We start from the raw sequence: 11,304 nt of genomic DNA, 5'->3' as shown, positions 1-11,304 counted from the left end.
AGCTGGAGAACGAAGCAATGAAAAACAACTAGAACCACAAACCGACTGGTCTCGTAGGACCCTTGAATGATGCATATCAGTCTGTCAGTCCCATGGACAAATGGGTATTTGTCTATGTGGCAAATATGTACGAGTCGATAAGGTGTACTCGATTCTCTATTGGTCTTATACTTTTCGTTACAGCCCATCATAGACCGATACAGTCAATACCATATTCTATAAGACATATATGTATCTATCAATAAGGTGTATCGGTTTCTGTATTGGTCTAGTACAAATACAGACACAATCCACAGAGAAATTATACCACCAATACTAATTTACATACGAGCAATAAATTTCGCTATGGTTTATTTTTTGTTTCCTACGGTCGGCTCGGATGGTCACAGAGAAACGCTGCCAAGAAGCGACATCTCTGCAGAAGAGGGTGGAACGTACAGTTCCGTGCGGAAAACCAGTGTTTCAAGGCAAAGGTAAATCACCTTGAGGAATACTACTCGCAAGTCAAGACAGCGTGACAAGTTCACTAAAGCAGCCAAGGACAAGGCAGTAGTCGTTGAAGAGCGTAAGAGAGGAGAGGGTGGCTTGAAGCAAAAGTGTGTCAGACTTGAAATGCAGCTGAAGGAAAAAGAAGACAAAACTAAGAAAATCAAGGCCGCCCAGAGGCAACCATCAGATATTGCCACATCAGTAAAGCTTCATCCTTCTAAGTCCCGACTGACCAGCAGTCAGCCCAATGGTTCCAGTGCGGAGTTTCCGAAACGTTGTAAGCAGCTCGAACGTCTCGTCCAGGAGAATCGCCGCCTGAGCTTTCAGCTGAAAAAGAAGGACCAAGAGATCCACCGACTCAAGTCTCAGCTGCAGCCGCCGACAGCCAAAGCAGCCGCAAATACAAAGACTCCCGTTAAGACTCCTCGTAGAACACTGCCGCTGCCAAACTGCAATGGTCAGCGACAAGCCGCTTCAAGACAAGCTGTGTTGGCAACCTCGGCTACGGAACAGCAGAAGAGCATTGCCACAGGCAAGCGGTTAATCACTTGCAGCGTCTCGTCAGGCAGTGCACACGGCCCACCTACCTCCAGAACTAGGAAATTGACCTGTGAAAGTGCTGTGTTTGTTCGTTTTTCGCTTTGTTTAGAGTTGTTCATGTCTGTCTTTGCCTTTAATTTATGTAGTGCTTTTGTGAATCTGCCAAGCCTGTTGCTAGTTGCCATTGCCATTTGCCACCTTGCCTATTGCCCATGCCTAGAGTTTCCTTGCCTTTTGCGCTCATCAAAAAGGGCTTTGATCAAAAAAGTGGGGCCGGATGTGCCCAGTTTCATTTCACCAGCCGCACGACAGATGGCGACACCTTTCCAGCATCGCCTCCCTCATGGTTCCCTCCGTTCCCGCTTTTAGCCAGTGGTTCGACGGAGCAGCTGTCAGCCTGTCCGACATGCCGTGAACTTGTGGAAACTTTTTCGAGCCGTGCTGTCGCGCTGTAGTCAAGTGGTTTCATGGGTCGACAGCAATAAAAGCTGTCAGTAAACTCCTCAAGCCTTCACTTCAGTCATCTCGCCCCAGCAACGCTCTCACAACATAGCTCTCGCTACGCATATCCTGGCCTAGCTGAACAACGCAGTGCCATTTTTTTCTCTCTCGCTATCATCATCATTACTTTCATCATCATCATTACATAACCCTATAATCATCATCGTAGCGCAGCGGTGGCCAAATGGTAAAACAACCGCCTCGCATGCGGGAGGTGCGGGGTTCGATCCCAGTGCCGCCGGGTACCCACCGGTGACGCAATGGGTACAAGCTTTCGCCTGGTCTGGTGCTCGGCTTATTAAAGGTGAAATGATTAAGAAATAGATCTTTGACTCCGCCTTGAGAAGTCGAAAATACCTTAATTGTGCCATGGCGCTAATTGGCCATAGGTGCCCTTGTGCCAAAAGAACACCTTCCGCTCGTTTTCAGAAAAGGAAAGGCGCATACGAGCGTCATAGTAGGTGTATGCCACCGCTTACTTAGAGCGCGATTGAGGCCTCCACTCACCCCGCGAGCCAGTTACACTGGAAACACGTGGGTGAGGGTGATGATGACGTTGAAAACATTATTACTGGCGGAGCCCTTATAGTTCAAACTTTAGGATATGAGCTGGCTCCTGGTCGTGGGAGGTGGCCTTCAGCCCGTGCCTGACGGTGACATTCTCCGTCCATTGCACCAGCCTCAGGAGCAACGCCGGATCGGAGCTATAGACCACGACCTCCCACCCCTCCAAGTCCGCGAGGGCCCCTTGGGTCGGTGGTTGCAGTTGTCGGCAGATAAACATAATGTGGCCCGAGAGCCACATTCGACCACCCGTGGGCGGAGCGCGGCCCTCAAATGACGAGGGTCATTTGAGGGCATCATGAAGCAATATCCGCCAGCGTCCCCTAAGCCACGTAATTGGTTGGTTTTTTGGGTGAAAGGAATGGCGCAGTACCTGTCTCATATATCGTTGGACACCTTATACACGCCGTAAGAGAAGGAATAAATGAGGTAGTGAAAGAAGAAAGGAAGAAAGAGGTGCCGTTGTGGACCACCTGGGGGTCTTTAACGTGCACTGACTTCGCATAGCACACAGGTGCCTTAGAGTTTTGCCTCCATAAAGACGTAGCCGCCGCGGTCTGGTTCGAACACGGGCACTCCGGATCAGTAGCCGAGCGCCCTAACCAATGAGCCACCGCGGCGGGCAAGCCCCGTACCTCAAAATCGCGATTTAGCACTCCACTGAAGGAAAAAAAACGCTAAGTCGCCCGTGTGCTGTGCGATGTCAGTGCACGTTAAAGATCCCCAGGCGGTCGAAATTATTCCGGAGCCCTCCAATACGGCACCTCTCTCTTCCTTTCATCTTTCACTCCCTCCTTTATTCCTTCCCTTCCGGCGCGGTTCAGGTGTCCAACGATATAGGGGACCCAAGGTCAAGTTTCCCCGCGCGACGACAGCGCTGCGCGGGCGGAGGCGGAACTACTGGGAATCGCTCGTGCAGGTGCTGCCTGCTTGAAAGCGTGGGCGCGCGCGTGCGCACGTGATTCAGTCCGGCCGGTGCGCAGCGGAGTCTCCGCACGGCTAGTGTGCTTTGCTACTTCGACGCGGGTGTTGAAGCGGAATTTTCGCAATGGCAGAAACGGCCCAACGAAAACAGAAGCGGGGTCCGAAGTACTGCTGTGTTGTGGGCTGCCACAACAGTGCAGACAACAGCAGGGAACGCGATCCGCCTGTGAAACTGTATCGATTCCCTGGAAGATGGTACGAGAAAGAAAGGCGACAATCCTGGATCACCGCTGTAAGGAGAGTCAAGTAAGTCGTTACAGCCTTATCTCGCTTTTTGCTTTGACCGTTTTAGCTACTAGTTTTTGTTCCTTAACACGACGCGCGACGACTGCAGAAAGTTATCTCGAGCTCGCTGCCTTCTCGCAGCCTGTGTGTGTGTGAAAGCCAAGCTACGGTGGCATGGGGAGAACATTAAGCGTTTTGATTCGGCTTGTTCTTTTAGACGTAGGCGTCGCCGTTTAAATTCACACTCGCAATTTGATTGTTGTGCTGTTGGTTAAACTCAGCTGAACTACGGACGTTGTCAAAGGTCTGCAAGTTACGCGTCGGGCAAGCAGCTTTCTCGTGTCGGAACGACTGCTTTTAATTTCAATATACTTTGACATTGCTTTGCTTGTTCGCTTTGTTGTGCCTCTTTATTACGGTAGAATATTAACTTGTGAATATCACTTGTCCAGTGCTTAGAAGCTCGGCGGTTCTCTCATTTGCCACCTTCGAAGTTCGTGCGATTTTCTTTTATTTGTTCATGTCTTTGTTGTGTGCATATGTGTTCGTTCGTGTCTGTGTTTTCGTGTGCGCTCCTGTTAGAGTGCGTGCACTCGTTCGTGTTACTGTGCGTGTTCGTGCATTTACCTTCGTTTTGTGTTCGTGTATGTGTGTGAGTGCATGCATGTGTGTTCCTGTCTTTGCAGTGGATAAGAGGGAATATTGTTCTTTCTTGTGCAGTCCGGATGGAACTTTGTGGCAGCCAAAAGAACATACGCGAATTTGCAGCCGACATTTTGTGGGCAACAGCAAGAGTGACATCAGTCAAGATCCATCCTACATCCCAACCATTTTTCCACCTGTCTACAGAAAAAAGGCGCCTGATCAGGAAAGGGCGCAAAGGTATGAAAGAAAAATTGTGAGGCTGCCAGTAGAAATTACAGACTCATGTTTTGAACAATGTTTTGTTGACTTAACCTGGTTTATGAAATCGCAGAGTCAGCATAATATGAATAATAGATGCATGGGCAAGTATTTAGTGATTACATTTCATGGCAGGTTTTCTTGCAGCCTACCCGATTGGTATTAACCTTAGCTTTTGATTGTGCAATGCAGGTGGCAGGCACGTTTCAAGAAGGAAATCTCTTCGAGACAGCTTGTAGGAGATGAGCATCCATCACAAAGTACAGCGGTTGGAGCAACAATGCAGGCCCCGGAAACCTCCCTTCTGGAAGATGTGCATCGCGACTTCAACACCATGGATTTCAGCAATGCATTTCTGGAAACAAGCACAGCTACCTCTTTGCTTAACATGAGTGACTCGCATTCTTTGGTGCTTGTGTGTAGTGCAAGACAAGAAAGTCATTCCACTGGAAGAAAGAGGGACGCTGTAAGGACATCTTTCAGTTTGGGGCTCCTGTGCAGTCAGTGTAAACAAAGCGCGCTACTAGGGCAGCATGCATTTGCTTTTAATAGTGTCCTTTCAACTGCCCTAGGCAGCACACTAAGTTTGTCTAAATACCACAAAATATCCTTGTTTCATGTTTTTCAGGCATGCCAAACAGAGGAATGTGCTACTTCAGGGAAGCTGGCTCTACTTCTCTCAGCAACAAATGGCACTGAAGCATCTGCTCAAATCGCACACACAGAAATGAGTCACAAGGTTAGACGATGATGCTGCTGTTCGTTACCTAATTTGTTGAATTGTGGTGTTGTCTTGCTGTTAGCACCGCACCTCTTGTTTCAATCCAATTTACTTGCATTATTGGGCAAGGTTCCTTTCTAATTGGTTGTTCCTGCATGACATTCCTGTTTATCATTTTTAATGCCTGTGTTAATTTGTTTTTTAGAATGAATTTGTTTAGACACCGTAGAGTACAAATGTCACTTTAATGTATTATTCCTTTTACCTAAGTGTATCTCCTTTTCATTTCATCATCCTGTATGTTTATTCTCTCCTGTAGGTTGCAAGTACAGATGAAAATTGGAAGCGAAACTGTGGATTTTTTGGCTTTGAATCCCTAAAGGAAAAGGAAGAAGCACTGCAGGATTTGTGCGGTGTGACACTGCAAGTTTTTTGCCTCCTTCTGAACTTGCTGCCAGCACCACAGTACAGGCGCAATGCCATGTCAAGGGAAGACAAGTTATGCTTATTCCTTGCCAAGCTACGGCTTGGGATCACATACAGTGCCTTAGGAGCTATGTTTGGTGTCACAGCCACAACAGCGTCAACTGTGTTTAGAAAGACACTTGACATTCTAAGCATTGCCCTGAAAAATTGGGTCTTCATGCCTTCCCGAGAAATAATTAAGCTTTCTTTGCCTGCCCCGTTCAAAGACAACTATCCGAATTGCACCCTAATAATAGATTGCACCGAGGTCCGCACAGAAACACCATCAAATCCAGATTGTCAACACATGTTGTATTCTCATTACAAAGGAGGATACACGTTGAAATTTTTGATAGGCATAATTCCTAATGGAATGATAAGTTTTATTTCTAGGGTTTATGGAGGAAGGCACACCGACTCTTTCATAACCCAGGACTCTGGCTTCCTGCAGCTTCTCAAACCAGGGGACTTAGTTTTAAGTGACAAAGGATTCCCAAGCATACGGACAACTGTAGAAGGGAAAGGTGCAGTGCTACTTATGCCTCCTTTTAATTCAGGGGTTGGACAGCTGTCTGAACAAGCCATGGAGCAGACATACAAGATTGCGTCTGTACGCATCCATGTAGAACGAGTAATCCAAAGGTTGAAGATATATCACGTTCTAAGCAACAGAATACCGCTAAGCCTGGTCCCACACATGAACAAAGTAGTGTCTGTGTGCGCTGCCCTTGTGAACATGCAAGCACCGATAATTAAGAAGTAGGCCTGCTTGGTTTGCTGTGGCATTCATAAATTGGTTTCCGTGCATGGATTACATTTGTAAAAGAGATGACATTTCAAAAGAAACAAAATAGCTCTGCAATTTCATTTGACAACCTGTGACTAGACAACCGCAATTATGTGCACTTTAACCAATAAATTTGTTCCGCAATCACAACAATGTTTTCCGTCTGGTTTTTATTTTGAAGTGATAAGTCCTGTGATGGTTCTGTAATGTGTCATTGTACTGCATGTGAATGTTTTTTTAATCAGTCGTAAAAAGCTAAAGAATGCAAAATTGATAGTAATGGACACAAGCCAATGCATTGACCTCATTTGAGAACACAGCATTTATTCTTGGTTTATTGAGTGTGAACTGTAACCTACTACAGCAATGGAGATCACTCAGACAACACAGACCAGTATCAAATAGACCAATGTGCAATGTAAAAGCATATGCTGCTCAATTATAATAATGAAACGTAATGAAGGATTCTGATTGTTGCCCTTATTTGTAACAATGCTGTCTGTAAAAAGCAAGCAAAGGCTTGATGATATATTTTATTGCTATAATAGACAAGCAGTTCTTTGCAAAAAAAAATTTACAGGATGGCATTTAAGTCTGGTGAAGAGCTGAAATGCGAAAGCCTTTCCTCTTTATCTGTCCACTGTTCTTTTTTACTTTTTATTTAAAATTTTATCTCGTATTTTTATTTGTTTTTGTTATTTTAAAAATTTTGTTTCTTTATATTTTATTCTTTGATTTTATTTTTATACTAAGTAAGCCTTCTCACGCATTTACATAATTTTTCATCGAATTCGTCACAAAAAACCTGCTTCAAACACAGCATTTATTTTCATTACTTCAATTAAATTAATTACCTAATTTAAATTCAAGAACCAAACTTTTCCCATTTTAAAATCTACTCGCGCATTACCTAACACAATCAAACTTGTGCACATTGATCTCAACAGAACTACATAATTGTGTGGACAAAATTTGCGGGCACTTTTTACTGACGCGACATAACCATGTAATGCTCTCGCATTATTAACCCTACCACACCAAATTAAAGCAGTATGACTACTGTTACGACCGGATAAGATATCATGAAGAATAGAAGCTGACATTTGGGACAACGAAAACACAAACAGGTTTACTGGCACTTTGAAGAAATTTATTTACCTATTTTACGGAAGAAAGAACAAACAGTCAAGAATTAAGAGTTCGTAGCATCGAACGACTGGATGAGCCTTATCGCCAAGGCCCAGAGCGTTCGTTCTGGCTCAGGATGCATGTTAAATAGGCTCCGCCCCTTTCAACACACGAGGCACAGATCGAAACAGTCACCACACATGGCACGCGGAGCCCCGTGAAAATGGGCGAGGAGGATTCGGAGGTCGGCTGCTACTTCGCTGGAAGTCAAACACAGGCACTTGTCAGTCACGGTTAATTTCGGGGATGCTGCAGTTTCCTTCTTCCCTTGTTGTCTGACCACTGTCGCTTCTTGGAAGAAACAGACAAAGGGAAGGCCATTTCCCCCTTTCCTGAAGAGCATGGAAAGATTCCGCAGGCAGATTCGCAGCACATTTTTTTTTTCGTGGGGGCCTCGTGGGTCAACGACCTGTCGAAATTGCCGCTACCACGTGGTCATCCTGGTCGATTGAATCTTCGCATTAATCTTCGGCAGGTGTGCATCCCGTTCATAACACTACACAGACGAACAACAACTATGCATTGCAATAAGCCCGACTAGATAAAACTACAATTACAACAAAAATTACTGCTTAAATAGGCTCGTCTACAGGGAAATTATAAAAGCAAAATATACAAAAGAGTTTAACTTGAACAAGGCCAAAATACAATGGCAGATATGCCAGCAAAAAGTTTGATTTCAGGAAATCATCGAAAATCAATGCAGAAAAATAGAGCATACAAGCCTAGAACAAACGCTGTATCAAAAATTTGAAATAAAAATGCTCCATCTTGGGGATAAGCTCCCACAGAAAAGCCTCGTCCCGAATTACTTTCACTATTACAGAATGTTTGGGGCTGTACACATAAAAAATGGCCCATTGCAGGTTGAGGATATACAGCTGGACTTGCATTTGTGTGTAATAACAATGTGTGGGTCTCAGCACAATCACATCCCCATCAAACATTAAGTAGGGGAGCAAGCTCCTCCTTTCTTCATAGTCTATAAAAGGTTCTTCCTTGTACTTGAATGTACACTTGATTTCAATTAGCACAGTTTCACTGCCAATTGTTGCCAGTCCATCTGGGCTACAGCACAGCCATGGCTGCTGCGGAAGCACAACGAGTCCTGCCTAGAACATGAATAATTGAGATTAGTGCTTAAGCTGAAACATACAACAGGAAAGAGAGCATGCCTGGAGTAACTTGTAACGTAAACTCGTGAGTAACCTCACCTGCACAATACGGATGCCGAGCTTTCTTTGCAGATCTTCTCGTGCTGTGGCTTCAGTTTTGATGCCTAGTGAAACATATTTACACGTTATACTTCAGAGCAAAGAAACCATGAACATCACACTTTGAAATCAGGCTTGCTGTAGCAGAAGTGAAAGCAGTGATGTGATACCATAACTAAACACCTCAAATGTTTGTTTAAAAAACATAAAAGAAAAATAGAACACTGACGCCATTGAAGTTATCGACTTTGTGTTTAAAATTTCTTGCAGTGTTTTCTGTATTTCTGTTGCATAGTATTGCCCCTCCTGTAAGGGCCCAGAGTGGCCTGCAGTATTCTGTAAATAAAAAATAAATAAATACCTTAATGCATTGCAGCACTCGTGTACGATGACGTCTTGCAGAGGCTATCAGCAGCTTTCTGTAATCCTACGTCACTTCGTTTTGTGCGTATGGCATGTGCTTTCGTGCTAGTGATTCGAAGGCGACGTTCTTCATGCCATCTGCAAATTGGAAAATTTGAAAAAAGAATCAACACAGTGTATATGAGATGCGTTGGCTATCCTTTACTAAAGTTTAGTTCCATACCGTGAGCAATTTGCTTGGCCTACGGTGTAGAAGCACATGTCGCATGGTGCTTCTTTCAGCACTACTTTTGTTTTGTACATATTCGCCATTTCCTCATCCATTTCAGCAAGAAAGTCTTTTGCCTGTGTTGTTTTGTCATCAAGGACATTAAGATACCGGTAAACAGGCCGGTGTGACATTGGTTGCAGTAAATCGTGAAATATTTCTTTTTCCACAGTTTCTGTGACTTTTTCAACAATGTCATTTAGGACGTTTGCACAAATAACATCATCAGCGCTTCGATCTTGCAGCTCCAATATTTCTCTCAGTGGACACATTATGTCCGGATAGCCGAAAATAATATTAGGATCAGCAGGTTTGATGTCAGGAATGCTGCTGCCCTCTCCTGTTATGGAGAATAAGACAAGGGGTAAGGACAGTAATTATTCACTCAAACTGAAAACTGCCAGTTAGAATTGTGTGACACGTCGGATGTCCAAAAATACTTACGAGGGAAGAGGAAGAGCTCTAAGCTCCTCTTGGGATTTCCTTTCGGTTTGCCCCATTTCTGGGGCTCGCTGGTGCACGACTTCACTTCGTGTTGATCCACGTACAGGCACACCGCTGCTGCGTGCTTGCACTTAGCTGCAATTCCAGCCTTGCAGGTGCAGCGCCCCTCTCGAACAAGCAGCTCCTGCTTTTCGTGGCACGACCATGCCAGCTATGAAATGTGGAAATAAAATTGAGACAGCGTGGACGCCTGCCGACTTTTTAAGCGTGATTTCCTTCCCAAATTTCCCTGCTACAAATTTTCAGCAGCATGTCATTTGGCACAGTGTACATTTTTGCAGCTTCGTTTGCCTCTCTGTCACACTATTACGGGTGCGCGTACAAAACTGAAAATAAGGCAAAAGATTTGGTTAAAGCTTTGACTATTTCAAAAACCCAGCACAATGTTAAGCGAGCGCATCGCGCGAGCGATACCATAGCTACGACAGCGCGCCTCTAGCTCGGCACCCCTCACGCTGAACATCGCGTTCGTGAAGCATATTTTACATATTTACGTCTTTAAATCCGACAGTCGCAAAAAATAAAGTGCGTGCATGCCATCAAAATCGGAATAAAAACGTGAAACTAAAAAAAAAGGCGAACAGTACGTGTAGCTTTTCAGCTCTTAAGTTCGGCTGCCTCCCGGCCAAGCCAGCGGGTGATGTTCTAACGGATGGTGCACAAGTGTCTCGTACCTTTCCAAGCTTTACAGTGTATAGTATGATATGGTCATAAAAATTTTTTCCCCACGACGGAAACGTCGTTCACGAAAGCACACGATTAATTCTGTTAATTCTGCAAAAATGTCATATCGAAACCCATGCATTACAACAACGGAGAACTTCAATCGAATGCACCGCTTCGTTCAGTACCTAGTGCTTATAAAACGTTCGATGATTTGAGCATATAACAAATGGACAGGCTTACCTCAAGGCACACGTCGTAGACGACACTGTCGCTGACTTGTGACACGCACTTGCCTTTCAATCTGGCTTCGTTGTTTTCAATTATTTGCTCCACGGAGTAAACATGATTGAGGAGCTTTTCACCTTTGATTAGGTTCGCCTTTCTGAAAAAGCTGTCGAGTTGGCATATCTTTTTGAACCCGCACTGCAGCCGGATCATTGTGACACGCGACAGAAGCAGCGCGAAACGTCTGCACGTGCGAGGAAGCGTGAGCGAAAGAAGGAAGCTTGCACGAGAGCCCCCCCGTCTATCCCCACTGTTTATTTTCCTGCCAGAGGTGGCGCTCCCTGTCCGGAGCAGCAGCGCCGCTCGGCGGTGCTTTGGTTTCCTATATGAGACAGGTACTGCGCTATCTCCTTTCCCCAAAAACAATTTAAAAAAAACTCCACTGACAGTGTGCGCATTTTCTTAACTCACGAGACGGAGGAGGAAAACATTTATTGAGAGCATAAATACTGGGTGGGTTCAGTAGGGGAACCCATTGGTCGCCATCATGATCCGGCTCCTCCAAACCGGCGATTTCTGGTCGAGGGGACTGTGGCTATAAAGGGTTGCCTCCCAGCGCTCATATGTCGGATCGTGATTGCTGTCCAAGACTGAGTTTTCTTGACATTCCCAAACTCTGTCAAAGAGTGTGCCAACT

At 45.1% G+C, this 11,304-nt stretch overlaps 2 protein-coding genes and 1 pseudogene across 3 annotated transcripts; 2 read left to right on the top strand and 1 right to left on the bottom strand.

Annotated features, from left to right (window-relative positions):
* Positions 1-364: 364 nt before the first annotated feature.
* LOC144126029 (uncharacterized) lies at positions 365-1,444 on the top strand (annotated as a pseudogene).
* A 1,585-nt stretch (positions 1,445-3,029) lies between these two features.
* Positions 3,030-6,332, top strand: LOC144116026 (uncharacterized). Of its 2 annotated transcripts, XM_077650687.1 has the most exons (5): positions 3,031-3,324; positions 4,024-4,185; positions 4,399-4,672; positions 4,835-4,945; positions 5,247-6,332. In XM_077650687.1, exons 1-5 carry the CDS (start codon positions 3,143-3,145, stop codon positions 6,153-6,155), a joined length of 1,638 nt encoding a protein of 545 aa, XP_077506813.1. In that variant the 5' UTR covers positions 3,031-3,142; the 3' UTR covers positions 6,156-6,332. The 2 variants fall into 2 exon arrangements, with proteins under 2 accessions (XP_077506814.1, XP_077506813.1); XM_077650688.1 differs by lacking the exon at positions 4,024-4,185 and having other exon boundaries at positions 3,030-3,324.
* Positions 6,333-9,008: 2,676 nt separating this feature from the next.
* On the bottom strand, positions 9,009-10,968 carry LOC144126022 (uncharacterized). Its single transcript, XM_077659902.1, has 3 exons — positions 10,623-10,968; positions 9,657-9,867; positions 9,009-9,082 (listed from the first exon to the last, which is right to left on the bottom strand). Exons 1-3 carry the CDS (start codon positions 10,818-10,820, stop codon positions 9,009-9,011), a joined length of 483 nt encoding a protein of 160 aa, XP_077516028.1. The 5' UTR covers positions 10,821-10,968.
* Between the last annotated feature and the right edge of the window lie 336 nt (positions 10,969-11,304).

The sequence above is a fragment of the Amblyomma americanum genome, chromosome 1 (assembly GCF_052857255.1).
Source record: "Amblyomma americanum isolate KBUSLIRL-KWMA chromosome 1, ASM5285725v1, whole genome shotgun sequence".
Classification (NCBI taxonomy): domain Eukaryota; kingdom Metazoa; phylum Arthropoda; class Arachnida; order Ixodida; family Ixodidae; genus Amblyomma; species Amblyomma americanum.
This window is presented reverse-complemented; position numbering and strand designations above follow the sequence as displayed.

What these genes read in the sequence shown, in the direction of transcription:
- LOC144126022 (XM_077659902.1), bottom strand. Translation starts at nt 10,820, where the DNA reads ATGATCCGGCTGCAGTGCGGGTTCAAAAAGATATGCCAACTCGACAGC. An exon ending in TCTACGACGTGTGCCTTGAG is followed by an intron (nt 9,868 to 10,622) that starts GTAAGCCTGTCC and finishes CACATTTCATAG; the next exon opens with CTGGCATGGTCGTGCCACGA. An exon ending in AGAGCTCTTCCTCTTCCCTC is followed by an intron (nt 9,083 to 9,656) that starts GTAAGTATTTTT and finishes TCCAATTTGCAG; the next exon opens with ATGGCATGAAGAACGTCGCC.
- LOC144116026 (XM_077650687.1), top strand. Translation starts at nt 3,143, where the DNA reads ATGGCAGAAACGGCCCAACGAAAACAGAAGCGGGGTCCGAAGTACTGC. An exon ending in CTGGAAGAAAGAGGGACGCT is followed by an intron (nt 4,673 to 4,834) that starts GTAAGGACATCT and finishes CATGTTTTTCAG; the next exon opens with GCATGCCAAACAGAGGAATG. An exon ending in ACACAGAAATGAGTCACAAG is followed by an intron (nt 4,946 to 5,246) that starts GTTAGACGATGA and finishes TCTCTCCTGTAG; the next exon opens with GTTGCAAGTACAGATGAAAA.